Source organism: Entelurus aequoreus, linkage group LG08, assembly GCF_033978785.1.
Source record: "Entelurus aequoreus isolate RoL-2023_Sb linkage group LG08, RoL_Eaeq_v1.1, whole genome shotgun sequence".
Taxonomy (NCBI): Eukaryota; Metazoa; Chordata; class Actinopteri; order Syngnathiformes; family Syngnathidae; genus Entelurus; species Entelurus aequoreus.
The window spans coordinates 67,466,095-67,487,738 of record NC_084738.1 but is presented as its reverse complement, the minus strand read 5'-3'; the positions used below and the strand labels follow the sequence as shown (position 1 = coordinate 67,487,738).

At 39.0% G+C, this 21,644-nt stretch overlaps 2 protein-coding genes across 2 annotated transcripts in view; one reads left to right on the top strand and one right to left on the bottom strand.

Moving 5' to 3' along the window:
* jak2a (Janus kinase 2a) overlaps window positions 1-4,211 on the top strand; it is a 46,999-nt gene extending 42,788 nt beyond the window's left edge. Inside the window, exon 24 of the mRNA XM_062057141.1 lies at window positions 1,746-4,211. Within this exon, the coding sequence (XP_061913125.1) occupies window positions 1,746-1,853 (108 nt within the window). The 3' untranslated portion in view covers window positions 1,854-4,211. The remainder of the gene's footprint in view (window positions 1-1,745) is intronic.
* Window positions 4,212-16,803: 12,592 nt separating this feature from the next.
* rln1 (relaxin 1) lies at window positions 16,804-20,992 on the bottom strand. The gene is made up of 2 exons (XM_062055131.1): window positions 20,453-20,992; window positions 16,804-17,248 (listed from the first exon to the last, which is right to left on the bottom strand). The coding sequence occupies exons 1-2, from the start codon at window positions 20,646-20,648 to the stop codon at window positions 17,010-17,012; spliced, it is 435 nt and encodes a 144-aa protein (XP_061911115.1). The 5' UTR covers window positions 20,649-20,992; the 3' UTR covers window positions 16,804-17,009.
* Window positions 20,993-21,644: the final 652 nt, after the last annotated feature.

Genomic DNA, 21,644 nt, shown 5'->3' with positions numbered 1-21,644 from the left:
TACTTTTCATAAATATTACTGTGACATATCATTAATATGATTATTACTTTTCATAAATATTACTGTGACATATTAATATGAGTATTACTTTTCATGAATATTACTGTGACATATCATTAATATGATTACTTTTCATAAATATTACTGTGACATATCATTAATATGATTATTACTTTTCATAAATATTACCATGACATATCATTAATATGATTATTAATTTTCATAAATATTACTGTGACATATCATAAATATGATTATTACTTTTCATAAATATTACTGTGACATATCATTAATATGATTATTACTTTTCATAAATATTACTGTGACATATCAATATGATTGATACTTTTCATAAATATTACTGTGACATATTAATATGATTTACCATTCATAAATATTATTGTGACATATTATCATGAATATGATTGTGAAATATTATCATAAATATGATTATTTTTCATAAAAAAATACTGTGACATTTCATAAATACGATTATTTTTTATAAATATTACATTTCATGAAAATGTTTATTTTAATAAATATTATACATATTTCACGAATGTTAATAATCATATTTCACACATTAATAATCATATTTCACAAATATTGATCATATTTCACAGATATTATTCATATTTCACAATTATTATATTTTACAAATATAATCTTATTTCACACATTAATAATAATAGTTAACAAATATTATATTTCAGGAAAATAATGATATTTCACCAAATGTATATTTCACAAATATTAATCATATTGCACAAATATTATATTTCACAAATATGATTATTAATATTTGTGAATCAATCAATCAATGTTTATTTATATAGCCCTAAATCACAAGTGTCTCAAAGGGCTGTACAAGCCACAATAATAGAATAATATGTCACAAATATTATAATCATATTTCACTATTATTAATATTTCACAAATATTATATTTCACAAGTATAATCATAATTCACAAATATGTTCATATTTTACACATTCATAATCATAGTTCACAAATATGATCATATTTCACAAAAATAAATCTTATTTTACAATATTATAATCATATTTCACAAATATTAATAATCATATTGCACAAATATTATATTTTACAAATATTCTAATCATATTTCACAAATAATCGTATTTCACGAAAATAAATCATATTTCACAAATATAATCATTTTACAAATATTAATAATCCAATTTCACTAATATTGATTATTATATTTCACAATATAATTCATATTTCACAAATATTATTATGTTACACATAGTAATCATATTTCACAAATATAATCATATTTTACGCATATCATATTTCACAAGTATTAATACTCATATTTCACAAATATATTTTACAATAAACATATTTCACAAATATTAATATTTATAGTTCACAAATATCATCATTACTCACAAATATTAATAATCAATTTAACGAATATTATAATCATATTTCACAAATGTATTATTTCACAAATATCATTACTCACAAATATTAATACTCATATTTAAAGAATATTAATAATCATATTTCACAAATATTATATTTCACAAATATAATCATAATTGACAAATAATAATGGTTCATAAATATTAACATTTATTTCACAATATTATTCATATTTCATGATTATTATTATATTTCACAAATAGAATCATAATGCACAAATATGATCATATTTTACAACTATTAATAATCATATTTGATCAATATTATCATTAAATGTCATGCTTCCTGAGCAGATCCAGCAGATGATGTCTGAGTGTTGGAGCAGCGATCCTGCAGAGAGACCAACTTTTCCCTCCTTGATCCAAAGTGTGGAGACGGCACGAAGCGACTTGGACGTCTGATATCCTCTCTGCTGCAAGCCGTATCGTTGTACATCCAACAGTATCGTCGTGACGTCCACACCACCATACACCTGAACATTGAGTGGTGTCGTCCACACCACCATACACCTGAACATTGAGTGGTGTCGTCCACACCACCATACACCCGAACATTGAGTGGTATTGTCGTGTTGTCCACACCACCTACACCCGAACATTGAGTGGTATTGTCGTGTTGTCCACACAACCATACACCCGAACATTGAGTGGTATTGTCGTGTTGTTCACACCACCATACACCCAAACATTGAGTGGTATTGTCGTGTCGTCCACACCACCATACACCCGAACATTGAGTGGTATTGTCGTGTTGTCCACACAACCATACACCTGAACATTGAGTGGTATCGTCGTGACGTCCACACCACCATACACCCAAACATTGAGTGAGATCGTTGTGTCTTCCACACCACCATACACCCGAACATTGAGTGGTATTGTCGTGTTGTCCACACCACCATACACCCGAACATTGAGTGGTGTCGTCCACACCACCATACACCCGAACATTGAGTGGTATTGTCGTGTTGTCCACACAACCATACACCTGAACATTGAGTGGTATCGTCGTGACGTCCACACCACCATACACCCAAACATTGAGTGAGATCGTTGTGTCTTCCACACCACCATACACCCGAACATTGAGTGGTATTGTCGTGTTGTCCACACCACCATACACCCGAACATTGAGTGGTGTCGTCCACACCACCATACACCCGAACATTGAGTGGTATCGTCGTGATGTCCACACCGCCATACACCCGAACATTGAGTGGTATCGTCGTGACGTCCACACCGCCATACACCTGAACATTGAGTGGTATCGTTGTGTCGTCCGCACCACCTACACCCGAACATTGAGTGGTATCGTCGTGACGTCTACACCGCCATACACCTGAACATTGAGTGGTATCGTCGTGACGTCCACACCACCATACACCCGAACATTGAGTGGTATCGTCCACACCACCATACACCCGAACATTGAGTGGTGTCGTCCACACCACCATACACCTGAACATTGAGTGGTGTCGTCCACACCACCATACACCTGAACATTGAGTGGTGTCGTCCACGCCACCATACACCTGAACATTGAGTGGTGTCGTCCACACCACCATACACCTGAACATTGAGTGGTATTGTCCTGTCGTCCACACCACCATACACCCGAACATTGAGTGGTATTGTCGTGTTGTCCACACAACCATACACCTGAACATTGAGTGGTATCGTCGTGACGTCCACACCACCATACACCCAAACATTGAGTGAGATCGTTGTGTCGTCCGCACCACCATACACCCGAACATTGAGTGGTATTGTCGTGTTGTCCACACCACCATACACCCAAACATTGAGTGGTATTGTTGTGTTGTCCACACAACCATACACCCGAACATTGAGTGGTATTGTCGTGTTGTCCACACCACCATACACCCAAACATTGAGTGAGGTCGTTGTGTCGTCCGCACCACCATACACCCGAACATTGAGTGGTATTGTCGTGTTGTCCACACCACCATACACCCAAACATTGAGTGGTATTGTTGTGTTGTCCACACAACCATACACCCGAACATTGAGTGGTATTGTCGTGTTGTCCACACCACCATACACCCAAACATTGAGTGAGGTCGTTGTGTCGTCCACACCACCATACACCCGAACATTGAGTGGTATTGTCGTGTTGTCCACACCACCATACACCCAAACATTGAGTGGTATTGTTGTGTTGTCCACACCACCATACACCCGAACATTGAGTGGTATTGTCGTGTTGTCCACACCACCATACACCCGAACATTGAGTGGTATCGTTGTGACGTCCACACCACCATACACCCGAACATTATATTCATCTATCCATCCGTCCATCCATTTTCTACCGCTTGTCCCGTTCGGGGTCGCGGAGGTGCTGGAGCCTATCTCAGCTGCATTCGGGCGGAAGGCGGGTTACACCCTGGACAAGTCGCCACCTCATCACCGGGCCAACACAGATATTCATGAACTTTTTTAATCTTTTTCCTAGCAGTTTTTCAAAATAATATATTTTTATATTATGTAAATAGAGGTGAAGAGTACACCACAGGCGAGGACAAGAAGATGTGAAATATGTTTTATATTTAGTAAATAGAGGTGAAGAGTACACCACACGTGAGGACAAGAAGATGTCATGTGAGCATCATTCAATGACTTGATGAAGAGTTCCTATATTTGCTGTCAGCTAGCAGACAATCAAAGATATTTATGTTGCAGAAGAGGCGTCACTCTGATGTTCTTCTGACTTTGGGACATAAAGACATGAAAAACTTGTTTTCTTGCAACTTTTTTGTACTCACAACTAATGCAAGTATTTTTATAACATGCATTGGTACTACTACTACTACTATGGAAGTACTTTTATTACATGCATTGGTACTACTACTACTACTACTACTACTACTACTACTACTTCTATGGAAGTACTTTTATTACATACATTGGTACTACTACTACTACTACATGTGACGAACTGCTTCCCATTTTAAGCATCTCTCTTCCAAGAATGACTGGTATGCCTCCTGAGAGACTCTGCAGCCATTGTTGGTTGGTCCAATACGTATGTCAAGTTCTGCATTAAGGTTGTTGGTGTTGGAGACTGTGGATCCCAGGTAGGTGAATTTGTCCACCACAGATAGAGGTGTGCTGGAGATGGAAACTGTGGATCCCAGGTAGGTGAATGTGTCCACCACAGATAGAGGTGTGTTGGAGATGGAGACTGTGGATCCCAGGTAGGTGAATTTGTCCACCACAGAAAGAGGTGTGTTGGAGATGGAGACTGTGGATCCCAGGTAGGTGAATTTGTCCACTACAGATAGAGGTGTGTTGGAGATGGAGACTGTGGATCCCAGGTAGGTGAATGTGTCCACCACAGATAGAGGTGTGTTGGAGATGGAGACTGTGGATCCCAGGTACGTGAATTTGTCCACTACAGATAGAGGTGTGTTGGAGATGGAGACTGTGGATCCCAGGTAGGTGAATGTGTCCACCACAGATAGAGGTGTGTTGGAGATGGAGACTGTGGATCCCAGGTACGTGAATTTGTCCACTACAGATAGAGGTGTGATGGAGACTGTGGATCCCAGGTAGGTGAATTGTCCACTACAGATAGAGGTGTGTTGGAGATGGAGACTGTGGATCCCAGGTAGGTGAATGTGTCCACCACAGATAGAGGTGTGTTGGAGATGGAGACTGTGGATCCCAGGTAGGTGAATTTGTCCATCACAGAAAGAGGTGTGTTGGAGATGGAGACTGTGGATCCCAGGTAGGTGAATTTGTCCACCACAGATATAGGTGTGTTGGAGATGGAGACTGTGGATCCCAGGTAGGTGAATGTGTCCACCACAGATAGAGGTGTGTTGGAGATGGAGACTGTGGATCCCAGGTAGGTGAATGTGTCCACCACAGATAGAGGTGTGTTGGAGATGGAGACTGTGGATCCCAGGTAAGTGAATTTGTCCACCACAGATAGAGGTGTGTTGGAGATGGAGACTGTGGATCCCAGGTACGTGAATTTGTCCACTACAGATAGAGGTGTGATGGAGACTGTGGATACCAGGTAGGTGAATTTGTCCACTACAGATAGAGGTGTGTTGGAGATGGAGACTGTGGATCCCAGGTAGGTGAATGTGTCCACCACAGATAGAGGTGTGTTGGAGATGGAGACTGTGGATCCCAGGTAGGTGAATGTGTCCACCACAGATAGAGGTGTGTTGGAGATGGAGACTGTGGATCCCAGGTAGGTGAATTTGTCCACCACAGATATAGGTGTGTTGGAGATGGAGACTGTGGATCCCAGGTAGGTGAATGTGTCCACCACAGATAGAGGTGTATTGGAGATGGAGACTGTGGATCCCAGGTAGGTGAATGTGTCCACCACAGATAGAGGTGTGTTGGAGATGGAGACTGTGGATCCCAGGTAAGTGAATTTGTCCACCACAGATAGAGGTGTGTTGGAGATGGAGACTGTGGATCCCAGGTAGGTGAATGTGTCCACCACAGATAGAGGTGTGTTGGAGATGGAGACTGTGGATCCCAGGTAAGTGAATTTGTCCACCACAGATAGAGGTGTGTTGGAGTTGGAGATAGCAGGGTTCAGGGTAGCAGGTTGGGCAAGGACAAATGTCTTTTTCAAGCTAGTCTGCAGGCTGAACTCTTGGCATGCAGAGTGAAAAGATGTGCAGAGTGGTTGTAGTTCAGCCTCCGAGTGGTTGGCAAAGGCAGCTTCATCAGCATAAAGCAGTTAACGCATCATGACATGACATGACATGACGTACTTTAGTCTTAGCCCACAGTCTGGATAGATTGAAAAGTTTTCCTGAGCTGCGGGTATGTAGGAGGATGCCAGAGTCTTCGGGGAAAGTAGTAGGGCAGGGAAAAATATTCCAAAGAGGGTAGGAGCAAGAACACAACCCTGCTTCACCCCACATCTCATCTGGGATTTGTCAGAGTGAGTGCCTTCAAACTGTACCGTTGCCTTCATGCCATCATGAAATTCGGTAATCATCTTCAGCAGTTTAGGGGGGCAGCCAAGTATTTGCAGAACAAAGAAGAGTCCAGATCGTCTGACATAGTCAAAGGCCTTAGTCAAGTCCACAAACACCAGAAACAGGTTTTTGTTGTTCAATGCCCTTTTCCTGTAGTTGTCCAAGACAGAACACCATGTCTACTGTGGAGCGACCACTTCCAAACCTACATTGGCTTTCAGGCAGGATACGGGCTGCAAGGACTCGTAGTCGTGGTAGAACAGTTCGAGCAAATTGCAACACTGAGCAGAGAAGTTCCTCTGTAGTTGTTACAGTCTACACGGTCCCCTTAGTGATGATGTTAGCATCTCAAAAGACACGTGGGAGATATCCATGTTTCCAGCAAGACACAAACAGTTGGTGTAAAACAGAGACGAGCGCATCCTCACCTGCTTTAAAAACCTCAGAAGGGAGGCCGTCAGTTCTGGGAGACGGGCAGATTTGACGTCCTCAATGGTTGATATCAGCATCCAGGTCAGTCAGCTCAGGAACAGCAGCAGTCATTGCATTCAGTGTGTTGGCTGTGGCGGGCTGGCCATAGAAAAGGCTAAAATGCTCGGCCCAACGTGTCAGATGAGAGTCCAGGTCAGTCAGGGATTCACCAGCTAGGGAACGGAGGGGAGAAGACTTTTTGGGGAGAAGTTGAGGTCCCCTCGTAGAATCAAGGAGAGGTTGAGGTCCCCTCGTAGGATCAAGGAGAAGTTGAGTTCCCCTCGTAGAATCAAGGAGAAGTTGAGGTCCCCTCGTAGAATGAAGGAGAAGTTGAGGTCCCCTCGTAGAATGAAGGAGAAGTCGAGGTCCCCTCGTAGAATGAAGGAGAAGTCGAGGTCCCCTCGTAGAATGAAGGAGAAGTCGAGGTCCCCTCGTAGAAAGAAAGAGAAGTTGAGGTCCCCTCGTAGAATCAAGGAGAAGTTGAGGTCCCTTCGTAGAATCAAAGAGAAGTTGAGGTCCCCTCGTAGAATCAAGGAGAAGTTGAGGTCCCCTCGTAGAATCAAGGAGAAGTCGAGGTCCCCTCGTAGAATGAAGGTGAAGTCGAGGTCCCCTCGTAGAATGAAGGAGAAGTCGAGGTCCCTTCGTAGAAAGAAAGAGAAGTTGAGGTCCCCTCGTAGAATCAAGGAGAAGTTGAGGTACCCTCGTAGAATCAAGAAGTTGAGGTCCCCTCGTAGAATCAAGGAGAAGTTGAGGTCCCCTCGTAGAATGAAGGAGAAGTTGAGGTCCCCTCGTAGAATGAAGGAGAAGTTGAGGTCCCCTCGTAGAATGAAGGAGAAGTCGAGGTCCCCTCGTAGAATGAAGGAGAAGTCGAGGTCCCCTCGTAGAATGAAGGAGAAGTCGAGGTCCCCTCGTAGAATGAAGGAGAAGTCGAGGTCCCCTCGTAGAATGAAGGAGAAGTCGAGGTCCCCTCGTAGAATGAAGGTGAAGTCGAGGTCCCCCTCGTAGAATGAAGGTGAAGTCGAGGTCCCCTCGTAGAATGAAGGAGAAGTCGAGGTCCCCTCGTAGAAAGAAAGAGAAGTTGAGGTCCCCTCGTAGAATCAAGGAGAAGTTGAGGTACCCTCGTAGAATCAAGAAGTTGAGGTCCCCTCGTAGAATCAAGGAGAAGTTGAGGTCCCCTCGTAGAATGAAGGAGAAGTCGAGGTCCCCTCGTAGAATGAAGGAGAAGTCGAGGTCCCCTCGTAGAATGAAGGAGAAGTCGAGGTCCCCTCGTAGAAAGAAAGAGAAGTCGAGGTCCCCTCGTAGAATGAAGGAGAAGTCGAGGTCCCCTCGTAGAATGAAGGAGAAGTCGAGATCCCCTCGTAGAATGAAGGAGAAGTCGAGGTCCCCTCGTAGGATGAAGGAGAAGTCGAGGTCCCCTCGTAGGATGAAGGAGAAGTCGAGGTCCCCTCGTAGAGTGAAGGAGAAGTCGAGGTCCCCTCGTAGAATGAAGGAGAAGTCGAGGTCCCCTCGTAGAATGAAGGAGAAGTCGAGGTCCCCTCGTAGAAAGAAAGAGAAGTCGAGGTACCCTCGTAGAAAGAAAGAGAAGTCGAGGTCCCCTCGTAGAATCAAGGAGAAGTCGAGGTCCCCTCGTAGAATCAAGGAGAAGTCGAGGTCCCCTCGTAGAATCAAGGAGAAGTCGAGGTCCCCTCGTAGAATCAAGGAGAAGTCGAGGTCCCCTCGTAGAATCAAGGAGAAGTCGAGGTCCCCTCGTAGAATCAAGGAGAAGTCGAGGTCCCCTCGTAGAATCAAGGAGAAGTCGAGGTCCCCTCGTAGAATCAAGGAGAAGTCGAGGTCCCCTCGTAGAATCAAGGAGAAGTCGAGGTCCCCTCGTAGAATCAAGGAGAAGTCGAGGTCCCCTCGTAGAAAGAAAGAGAAGTCGAGGTCCCCTCGTAGAATGAAGGAGAAGTCGAGGTCCCCTCGTAGAATGAAGGAGAAGTCGAGGTCCCCTCGTAGAAAGAAAGAGAAGTCGAGGTCCCCTCGTAGAAAGAAAGAGAAGTCGAGGTCCCCTCGTAGAAAGAAAGAGAAGTCGAGGTCCCCTCGTAGAATCAAGGAGAAGTCGAGGTCCCCTCGTAGAATCAAGGAGAAGTCGAGGTCCCCTCGTAGAATCAAGGAGAAGTCGAGGTCCCCTCGTAGAATCAAGGAGAAGTCGAGGTCCCCTCGTAGAATGAAGGATAAGTCGAGGTCCCCTCGTAGAATGAAGGATAAGTCGAGGTCCCCTCGTAGAATCAAGGAGAAGTCGAGGTCCCCTCGTAGAATGAAGGAGAAGTCGAGGTCCCCTCGTAGAATGAAGGAGAAGTCGAGGTCCCCTCGTAGAATGAAGGAGAAGTCGAGGTCCCCTCGTAGAATCAAGGAGAAGTCGAGGTCCCCTCGTAGAATCAAGGAGAAGTCGAGGTCCCCTCGTAGAATCAAGGAGAAGTCGAGGTCCCCTCGTAGAATGAAGGAGAAGTCGAGGTCCCCTCGTAGAAAGAAAGAGAAGTCGAGGTCCCCTCGTAGAAAGAAAGAGAAGTCGAGGTCCCCTCGTAGAATCAAGGAGAAGTCGAGGTCCCCTCGTAGAATCAAGGAGAAGTCGAGGTCCCCTCGTAGAATCAAGGAGAAGTCGAGGTCCCCTCGTAGAATGAAGGATAAGTCGAGGTCCCCTCGTAGAATGAAGGATAAGTCGAGGTCCCCTCGTAGAATGAAGGATAAGTCGAGGTCCCCTCGTAGAATGAAGGAGAAGTCGAGGTCCCCTCGTAGAATGAAGGAGAAGTCGAGGTCCCCTCGTAGAATGAAGGAGAAGTCGAGGTCCCCTCGTAGAATGAAGGAGAAGTCGAGGTCCCCTCGTAGAAATAAGAAGAAGTTGAGGTCCCCTCGTAGAAAGAAGGAGGAGTTTGAGTGAGTGGAGATTGCAGCGGGAAAAAAGGATGGGTTGTCAACATTTGGACTGTAAATGTTGGCGATACAAAAGTTTGTCCCGTCAAGAGAAACATTAAAGGGTTATGTATCTGCCCTCCCCTCTATGTCACTAATGGAGTTATGAAGTGTCAAATGAACCTTTCTACTTCTCTCTGTTTGGAGTTGTAACTAGCTAAGTATGTCAATGCACTTTTGGAGAGGTGAGTCTCTTGTCGTAAAGCAATGTCTGCTTGCATGCTCTTCAAATGATTAAGAATTGTAATGTTTTTTTACCCTGGACCCGACCCTACGTACATTCCAAGTGACGAACTGTAGAGTGGATGTACTAAACTAGACTGTAACTAAGTGTGCGGATGTATGTATATATGCATGTACTTGATGTAGAAGTAATGCAAATAGAATAGAATAAAATGGACTTTATTGTCATTATATTTGCATATAACGAGATTAAGGACTTCAACTTAAGGTGCGGTAGTGGGAACAAATATGGGGTAAAAATAAATTACACTACAGGTAATAAAGAAAAAAACTAACAATTGAAATAAACAGACTACTATCCAATAAAGATAATAAGCGAGCAAAGAAGCAGTTCGGCTCGATACATCCCAGTCCCCGGTTGCTGCGTCACAGCCTTTGTAATTGGTGATGTGCTGGATGCCCTGCCACATCTGCCGTGGGTTGTTGCTTGAGAGGTGGTCTTCCATCCTCTCTTTGTAGTCCATCTTGGCTTCCTTGAGTCCTCTCTTCAGGTCAGCACGCGCAGCACTGTATTGAGCACTGTCACCTGACCTGAAAGCGGTGTCGCGGGCCTTGAGGAGCACGCGGACCTGGCTTGTCATCCAGGGTTTCTGGTTTGGGTAAACCCGGATGCTTTTTTCCACAGTGACATTGCTGATACAGTACTTTATGTAGGATAGTACCGACTGTGTGTGTGTGTGTGTGTGTGTGTGTGTGGGCAGGTCTTGGTCTTTGAAAACATCCCATGCAGTGTGTGCAAAGCAGTCCTGTAGCTGGGGGAGTGCATCCTCAGGCCAAGTTGTAACAGTCTTTATTACTGCTTTTGTCCTTGATCTTATGGGGGTGTAGGCAGGGATGAGCATCAAGGAGAGGTGGTCTGACTGGCCTAGGTGGGGGAGGGGGATGGCTCTATATGCCCCTTTGATATTAGAGTAAACATGGTCCAGAGTGTTTCCCCCTCTAGTAGGGCATTTAACATACTGGTAACATTTTGGTAGTACTGTTTTCAGATTGGCTTTATTAAACAGCTATCCTGTGTCGAAAAGCAATGTCCAGCAGGTTTTGACGACTGTGTTGTGTCGCGAAGGTACTCAGACATAACCAAAACAATATAAAACATAAAAGGAAGCACCGAAAGTGGCAGCTGTAAGCCGCTGCATACGTGCGCGCCGCCATCTAAAGCGATTAATGTGTATCTTAATGTGTGCATATATTTAAGTGAGTACGTGTGTGTGTATGTATATACTTAATGTGTAAGTAATGCATAAGTGTGTCTAAATGTGTGCATATATTTAAGTGAGTACGTGTGTGTGTATGTATATACTTAAAGGCCTACTGAAATGATTTTTTTTTATTTAAACGGGAATAGCAGATCCATTCTATGTGTCATACTTGATCATTTCGCGATATTGCCATATTTTTGCTGAAAGGATTTAGTAGAGAAAATCGGCGATAAAGTTCGCAACTTTTGCTCGCTGATAAAAAAAAAGCCTTGCCTGTAGCGGAAGTAGCGTGACGTCACAGGAGCTAGTATTCCTCACAATTCCCCATTGTTTACAATGGAGCGAGAGAGATTCGGACCGAGAAAGTGACGATTACCCCATTAATTTGAGCGAGGATGAAAGATTCGTAGATGAGGAACGTTACAGTGAAGGACTTGAGAGGCAGTGATGGACGTATCTTTTTTCGCTCTGACCGTAACTTAGGTACAAGCTGGCTCATTGGATTCCACACTCTCCTTTTTCTATTGTGGATCACGGATTTGTATTTTAAACCACCTCGGATACTATATCCTCTTGAAAATGAGAGTCGAGAACGCGAAATGGACATTCAGTGCCTTTTATCTCCACGACAATACATCGGCGAAATGCTTTAGCTACGAGCTAACGTGATAGCATCGTGCTTTAACTGCATATAGAAACAAAATAAATAAACCCCTGACTGGAAGTATAGATAGAAAATCAACAATACTATTAAACCGTGGACATGTAAATACACGGTTAATGCTTTCCAGGCTGGCGAAGGTTAACAATGCTGTGCTAACGACGCCATTGAAGCTAACTTAGCAACCGGACTGCACAGAGCTATGCTAAAAACATTAGCTCTCCACCTACGCCAGCCAGCCCTCATTTGCTCATCAACACCCGTGCTCACCTGCGTTCCAGCGATCGGCAGAAGGACGAAGGACTTCACCCGATGCGTTTGGCGGCCCGGAGACGTAGGAAGTCAAGGTGAGGTCGGCGGCTAGCGCGGCTAGCGCGGCTAGCGCTCCAACAAAGTCCTCCTGGTTGTGTTGCTGTAGTCCGCTGCTAATACACCGATCCCACCTACAACTGTCTTCTTTGCAGCCTTCATTGTTCATTAAACAAATTGCAAAAGATGTCCAGAATACTGTGGAATTATGAAATGAAAACAGAGCTTTTTGTATAGGATTCTACGGGGTACCATAACTTCCGTTAAACTGACTTCGTCACGCGCATACGTCATCATACCGCAACGTTTCAGCCGGATATTTCCCGGGAGATTTAAAATGTCACTTTATAAGTTAACCCGGCCGTATTGGCATGTGTTGCAATGTTAAGATTTCATCATAGATATATAAACTATCAGACTGCGTGGTCGGTAGTAGTGGCTTTCAGTAGGCCTTTAATGTGTAAGTAATGCATATGTGTCTAAATGTGTGCATATATTTAAGTGAGTACGTGTGTGTGTATGTATATACTTAATGTGTAAGTAATGCATAAGTGTGTCTAAATGTGTGCATATATTTAGGTGTGTGTAGTTGTGCATGCATTAGTGTGTGTACATGAATTGTGATAAATGTTGACATGTAACGGAGAGAAATAGAAAGGGAAAAACAAAAAAACATCAAATGAATAGAAAAGAAGAGAGTGGTGGATGAGACAAGAAGTGAAATAAGTGCGAAAAAAGGAAAACGAGAAAGAAAAACAGTAAACAAAGTTAATGATTCTCAGAGAGAGAGAGAGAGGATGTTTACGTGAGCGCTGGAATGACGCAAAGGTGTGTTTTTATATTTACTGAAACATATTTTAAACAAAAAATGTTACATTTGTATGTTTTTTATATTTACTGAAACATATTTTAAACTGAATGAAGCTGAGATAGGCTCCAGCACCCCACGACCCTGAAAGGGACAAGCGGTAGAAAATGGATGGATATTTTAAACCACAAAAATGTTCCATTTGTATATTTATATATTTTTTATATTTACTGACATATTTAAAAAATAAAATAAATCCATTTGTATTTTTATATTTATTGAAATATATTCTAAACTAAAAGTTACATTTGTATATTTATATATTTACTGAAATATATTTTAAACCAAAAAAGTTCCATTTATATATTTTTTATATTTACTGACACGTATTTTAAACGACAATGTTCCATTTGTATTTTTATATTTACTGAAACACATTTTAAACAAAAAAAAAAACATGTTCCATTTGTGTTTTTGTATTTACTTAAACTAATTGTCCGATTAGATGGCCTTCTCTAAACAAACAAACACTAGTGAGGAGTAAATGACGCCTTAGAGGCCTACTGAAAGCCACTACTAGCGACCACGCAGTCTGATAGTTTATATATCAATGATGAAATCTTAACATTGCAACACATGCCAATATGGCCGGGTTAACTTATAAAGTGACATTTAAAATTTCCCGGGAAATATCCGGCTGAAACGTCGCGGTATGATGACGTATGCGCGTGACGGAAGTTATGGTACCCCGTAGAATCCTATACAATAAGCTCTGTTTTCATTTCATAATTCCACAGTATTCTGGACATCTTTTGCAATTTGTTTAATGAACAATGAAGGCTGCAAAGAAGACAGTTGTAGGTGGGATCGGTGTATTAGCAGCGGACTACAGCAACACAACCAGGAGGACTCAGTTGGAGAGCAGACGCGCTAGCCGGCGACCTCACCTTGACTTCCTACGTCTCCGGGCCGCCAAACGCATCGGGTGAAGTCCTTCGTCCTTCCGCCGATCGCTGGAACGCAGGTGAGCACGGGTGTTGATGAGCAGATGAGGGCTGGCTGGCGTAGGTGGAGAGCTAATGTTTTTAGCATAGCTCTGTGCGGTCCGGTTGCTAAGTAGGCTTCAATGGCGTCGTTAGCACAGCATTGTTAACCTTCGCCAGCCTGGAAAGCATTAACCGTGTATTTACATGTCCACGGTTTAATAGTATTGTTGATTTTCTATCTATCCTTCCAGTCAGGGGTTTATTTTTTTTTGTTTCTATATGCAGTTAAAGCACGATGCTATCACGTTAGCTCGTAGCTAAAGCGTTTCGCCGATGTATTGTCGTGGAGATAAAAGGCACTGAATGTCCATTTCGCGTTCTCGACTCTCATTTTCAAGAGGATATAGTATCCCAGGTGGTTTAAAATACAAATCCGTGATCCACAATAGAAAAAGGAGAGAGTACATAATTCTGTGAGGTCCGGTTGCTAAGTTGCTAAATTAGCCTTAGCGTCGTTAGCAACAAGCATAGTTAAGCCTTACCAGGCTGAGAATTTTTAACCGTGTATTTACATGTACATGGTTTAATATTATTGTTGGTCTTCTGTCTATCCTTCCAGTCAGGGGTTTATTTATTTTGTTTCTATCTTCATTTGAGAACGATGCTAACACGTTAGCTCAGTAGCTAAGTGTGTCACCGATGTATTGTCTTGGAGATAAAAGTCACTTTAAATGTACATTTCGCGTTCTCGACTCTCATTTTCAAGAGGATATAGTATCCCAGGTGGTTTAAAATACAAATCCGTGATCCACAATAGAAAAAGGAGAAAGTGTGGAATCCAATGAGCCAGCTTGTACCTAAGTTACGGTCAGAGCGAAAAAAGATACGTCCTGCACTGGACTCTAGTCCTTCACTCTTACGTTCCTCATCCACAAATCTTTCATCCTCGCTCAAATTAATGGGGTAATCGTCACTTTCTCGGTCCGAATCTCTCGCTCCATTGTAAACAATGGGGAATTGTGAGGAATACTAGCTCTTGTGACGTCACGCTACTTCCGGTACAGGCAAGGCTTTTTTTAAATCAGCGAGCAAAAGTTGCGAACTTTATCGTCGATTTTCTCTACTAAATCCTTTCAGCAAAAATATGGCAATATCGCGAAATGATCAAGTATGACACATAGAATGGATCTGCTATTCCCGTTTAAATTTTTAAAAAATCATTTCAGTGGCACATTCACTCGCTGTATCGACACGGCACTAAGTTACTGTTTAATAATGGCGCCATCTTCTGGATGAAAAAAGTCACTACTTTTGACCTGCAAATCAAATTGATAGTTGGCAAAAAAAAAAAAAAATTCTTAATGGAACAGTAAACAGTAAAATAACATTTCACTTATTTGGCGCTATAAGTTTCAAAAGATCCCACTTTTCCCCCTAATTCAATTGCGATCAGGGCGGCCATTTTGTCCAAATAAAATTAAACAGTAAAAGACAAAAGCTTAAAAGACATTCAAAGTTTTGTCTCAAAATATGAAATGTTTTAGCTCAGGGGTCACCAACCTTTTTGAAAGCAAGAGCTACTTCTTGGGTACTGATTAATGCGAAGGGCTACCAGTTTGATACACACTTAAATAAATTGCCAGAAATAGCCAATTTGCTCAATTTACCTTTAACTCTATGTTATTTTTAATAATTAATGATATTTACACTTAATTGAACGGTTTAAAAGAGGAGAAAACAGGGAAAAAATGACAATTAAATTTTGAAACATAGTTTATCTTCAATTTCGACTCTTTAAAATTCAAAATTCAACTGAAAAAAAGAAGAGAAAAACTAGCTAATTTGAATCTTTTTGAAAAAATTCAAAAAAGAATTTATGTAACATCATTGGTAATTTTTCCTGATTAAGATTAATTTTATAATTTTGATGACATGTTTTAAATAGGTTAAAATCCAATCTGCACTTTGTTAGAATATATAACAAATTGGACCAAGCTATATTTATAACAAAGACAAATCATTATTTCTTCTAGATTTTCCAGAACAAACATTTTAAAAGAAGTTCAAAAGACTTTGGATTAAGATTTAAATTTTATTCTACAGATTTTCTAGATTTGCCAGAATATATTTTTTTAATTTTAATCATAATAAATATACAACAAAAATATATAATAAATATAATAATGAATATTTCACAAATATTCTTTGTCGAAAAAACAGAAGCTAAAATGAAGAATTAAATTAAAATGTATTTATTATTCTTTACAATAAAAAAAAGAATTTACTTGAACATTGATTTAAATTGTCAGGAAAGAAGAGGAAGGAATTTAAAAGGTAAAAAGGTATATGTGTTTAAAAATCCTAAAATCATTTTTAAGGTTGTATTTTTTCCTCTAAAATTGTCTTTCTGAAAGTTATAAGAAGCAAAGTAAAAAAAATAATGAATTTATTTAAACAAGTGAAGACCAAGTCTTTCAAATATTTTCTTGGATTTTCAAATTCTATTTGAGTTTTGTCTCTCTTAGAATTAAAAATGTCGGCCAAAGCGAGACCAGCTTGCTAGTAAATAAATAAAATTTAAAAAATAGAGGCAGCTCACTGGTAAGTGCTGCTATTTGAGCTATTTTTAGAACAGGCCAGCGGGCTACTCATCTGGTCCTTACGGGCTCCTTTTTGTTTTTTGTTTACAAATTTTAAGTTTGGCCCTGAGTTAAGATTGGTGACTAATTATTTCACCACACCGAGTGTGTGTGTGTGTGTGTGGGACTTGAACTTGAATACATGCAGTATTTGTGATGTCATCATCAAAGTAAACATGTGTATTTTATACACGCAGTATTTTAATACAAACGTCATCAAAGTAAACATTTATTGCTTCTCCAAAGAAGAGGCAGAAGTTTTGTGTGTGTTTTTTTTTTTTAAAGTTGCCAAAAAGCGCAGCGATGACAAAGTTGTGCGGTCAACACAATCGTCCGATGTCGTTCTTGGTGCATCCTTCACTGCAGCAGATGCCTGCGACGCCCAGGGACAGCTGCCTCCTCCTCCTCTTCCTCCTCCTCCAAGTACTACTAGCAGTACTGTGAGCGGGGTGGTCCTGGGCGGCTTGCAAGTAGAGGATGAGAGGCGTGGACAAGATGTCCTCCAGGCTGCGGGTGTTGAAGGTGTTTGCTGCACTCCTGTCTCTCCAATGGACTTCCTCTGCAAGAAGGCAAAAAGACTCAACATTTTCTTTCAAAATCTAATTTCCTTTTTGGGAGCAAAAGGACGTATTCATGAAGTGAATTATTTACTAACAATGGATGGAACATGGACATTATTTTCAATGCTCGGATATATATATATATTTTTTTTTAAACCATTTTACAGTTCAATGGATTTGAAAATGTACTTTTTATGGGAATTTATGTTGACTTTTTTTTATATTCCATCAAAAGCTTGTAAAATACACTTTTTAATTGTGAAATATTACGTGTCGAAATGAAATGTTCCAAATGAGTTAATAAATACGTAGGAATATTTATATATTCTGCTACTTTTTTTCTACTATCTTACATTTCATCAAACGCTTGTAAAATACACTTTTTAAGGTCAACTTTTGTGACATTTTATGTGACCTAACTCCAATATTTCTCTGCTGGGAGATTATGTGGATTATTTTTGTATTTTGATATTGTTTAGAAATAGGGATGTCCGATATTGTCCAACTCTTTAATTACCGATACCGATATCAACCGATATACGCAGTCGTGGAATTAACACATTATTATGCCTAATTTGGACAACCATGTATGGTGAAGATAAGGTACTTTTTAAAAAAATGAGTAAAATAAGATAAATAAATTAAAAACATTTTCTTGAATAAAAAAGAAAGTACAACAATATAAAAACAGTTACATAGAAACTAGTAATGGATGAAAATGAGTCAAATTAACTGTTAAAGGTTAGTACTATTAGTGGAGCAGCAGCACGCACAATCGTGTGTGCTTACGGACTGTATTCCTTGCAGACTGTATTGATATATAATGTAGGAACCAGAATATTAATAACAGAAAGAAACAACCCTTTTGTGTGAATGAGTGTAAATGGGGGAGGGAGGTTTTTTGGGTTGGTGCACTAATTGTAAGTGTATCTTGTGTTTTTTATGTTGATTTAATTAAAAAAAACAAAAAAAACGATACCGATAATAAAAAAAACGATACCGATCATTTCCGATATTACATTTTAACGCATATATCGGCCGATTTCTATTTAGAAACCTTGTTTACATTTCATCAAAAGCTTCTAAAATACACTTGAAGTCATTTTTCATGATATTTATTATATACCGTGAGTCAAATATTCAATGGGCTTATTCAATGTTATTTTTGTATATTTACATTTTTTTTAACAACTTACATTTTACCAAAAGCTTCTAAAATACACTTTTTAAGGTCAACTTTTGTGACATTTTATGTGACCTAACTCCAATATTTCTCTGCTGGGAGATTATGTGGATTATTTTTGTATTTTGATGTTGTTTAGAAATAGGGATGTCCGATAATGGCTTTTTGCCGATATTCCGATATTGTCCAACTCTTTAATTACCGATACCGATATCAACCGATATACGCAGTCGTGGAATTAACACATTATTATGCCTAATTTGGACAACCAGGTATGGTACTTTTTTAAAAAAATTGTAAAATAAGATAAATAAATTAAAAACATTTTCTTGAATAAAAAAGAAAGTACAACAATATAAAAACAGTTACATAGAAACTAGTAATGAATGAAAATGAGTAAAATTAACTGTTAAAGGTTAGTACTATTAGTGGAGCAGCAGCACGCACAATCGTGTGTGCTTACGGACTGTATCCCTTGCAGACTGTATTGATATATAATGTAGGAACCAGAATATTAATAACAGAAAGAAACAACCCTTTTGTGTGAATGAGTGTAAATGGGGGAGGGAGGTTTTTTGGGTTGGTGCACTAATTGTAAGTGTACCTTGTGTTTTTTATGTTGATTTAATAATTTTAAAAAAACGATACCGATAATAAAAAAAACGATACCGATAATTTCCGATATTACATTTTAACGCATATATCGGCCGATCTCTATTTAGAAACCTTGTTTACATTTCATCAAAAGCTTCTAAAATACACTTGAAGTCATTTTTCATGGCATTTATAATATACCGTGAGTCAAATATTCAATGGGCTTATTCAATGTTATTTTTGTATATTTACTTTTTTTTTTTTTAACAACTTACATTTTACCAAAAGCTTCTAAAATATACTTTTTAAGGTCAACTTCTGAGACATTTTACATGACAAACTTCAATATTCATGCATGAATGTGTCAACTCTTTGTATATTTTGCTACTTTTTTGTAAATATTTTTCATACTTTTTTTGTTTTGTTTACCATTTTAGATGTCATCAAAAGCTTGTAAAATACACTTTAAGTCAGTTGTTAAAATATTCTGCTGGGTTTTTATTTTGACAATGTTCCATTTGAAAGGGCAGCGTGATGACGTCATTCACACGTTGTTACAGTACAACTATTTCTTATAAAACAGACTTTTCAAGTATTTTAATATTTCATATTAGTTGCAAGAATGGAAAGCAAAGTGTGGTCTGAGGTCTTCAAAATGTATTTTTATTGACTGCACTGCTCTTTTTCATCTTCTATTGGCTGACATTTCACAATAAAAGCGTGTAAAATATACTTTAGTGGCATTTTTATTCATATTACTGGAATATTTGTTGCAGTTTTGATCTTTTTAAGGTCACTAAAAGCTTGTAGAAGAAACTATTAGAGTTTTGCTGTCACACACACGCTATTTTAATTACAATTATGATTGTTTTAATGATTACATTATTTGATGATTTTAATTATAAATATGATTGTTTTTATGATTATTTTATCTGACTATTTTAATTCTGATTGTTTTATATTTTATTCAATGTTAATTAGAATCACGATTGTTTTTATGATGCTTTTATTTGATGATTTTGATTTTAATGGCTGTTTTTATATTTTATTCAATGATTTTAGTAAGAATCCACTTTTTTTTTTATTTGTGATTGTTTTGATATATATTTTTTGATGATTTTAATTAGAATTATTTTAGTTTGAATTATGATTATTTTATTTGTATTTTTTCCAAGTTGTCAAAAGACCTTGTGTAGTAATAATGCTCCATTGAAAACTTGCTTTACAACAATATTAATATTCATGACAATGATAATAATAATATTCATGACAATAATAATAATAATATTCATGACAATATAAATAAAGACACTAATAATAATAATAATAATAATCATGATGATAACAATGATAATAATAATGACAATGATGCTAATAATAATAATGATGATGATGATATTAATAATAATAATAAAGAAGTAGTTACCAAAGGTTCTCCTCCAGCGAGATCCTCCACAGGTGAAGATGACAGCTCTGATGAATTGTCGCCCACACAGTTTGACTCCGTAGTCTCCAGGTAGATGAAGATGATGATGAAGAGGAGGAGGAGGTGCTGGAGAGCACACGCCCGCACTCAGCACCACAGTCAGGGTCAGCACGCTAACTACCCGCTCACCAAACATCTTCTTCTTCTTCTTCTCTTCTTTCTTCTTCTCTTTTATACATCAGACCACACACACACACACACTCTCTCTCTTTTATGTCAGGTCACTCACTCACTTTCTCTCTCTCTTTTATACATCAGGTCTCTCTCTCTCTCTCTCTTTTATACATCAGGTCTCTCTCTCTCTCTCTCTCTTTTATACATCAGGTCTCTCTCATACGTCAGGTCACACACTCTCTCGCCCTCAAACACCATCTCTCTCTCTCGCTCTCCTTCACCTGCGTCACTTTCACACCATCAACATTCTTCTACTACTTTTACTGCAATACTACTACTATATACTGTACTTCAATACTACTTCAATACTACATTACTACTACTTTAATACTACATTACTACTACTGGTACTTGAATACATTATTTACTACATTACTACTACTTGAATACATTATTTACTACACTACTACTACTTGAATACATTATTTACTACATTACTACTACTTGAGTACATTATTTACTACATTACTACTACTTGAATACATTATTTACTACATTACTACTACTTGAATACATTATTTACTACACTACTACTACTTGAGTACATTATTTACTACATTACTACTACTTGAGTACATTATTTACTACATTACTACTACTTGAATACATTATTTACTACATTACTACTACTTGAGTACATTATTTACTACATTACTACTACTTGAGTACATTATTTACTACATTACTACTACTTGAATACATTATTTACTACATTACTACTACTTGAGTACATTATTTACTACATTACTACTACTTGAATACATTATTTACTACATTACTACTACTTGAATACATTATTTACTACATTACTACTACTTGAGTACATTATTTACTACATTACTACTACTTGAGTACATTATTTACTACATTACTACTACTTGAACACATTATTTACTACATTACTACTACTTGAATACATTATTTACTACATTACTACTACTTGAGTACATTATTTACT

Excerpts from the sequence above, each read along its gene's own strand:
- rln1 (XM_062055131.1), bottom strand. The coding sequence starts at position 20,648 with ATGTTTGGTGAGCGGGTAGTTAGCGTGCTGACCCTGACTGTGGTGCTG. Across the intron at positions 17,249-20,452 it reads TCGCTGGAGGAGAACCTTTG|AGGAAGTCCATTGGAGAGAC; the intron begins GTAACTACTTCT and ends GCCTTCTTGCAG.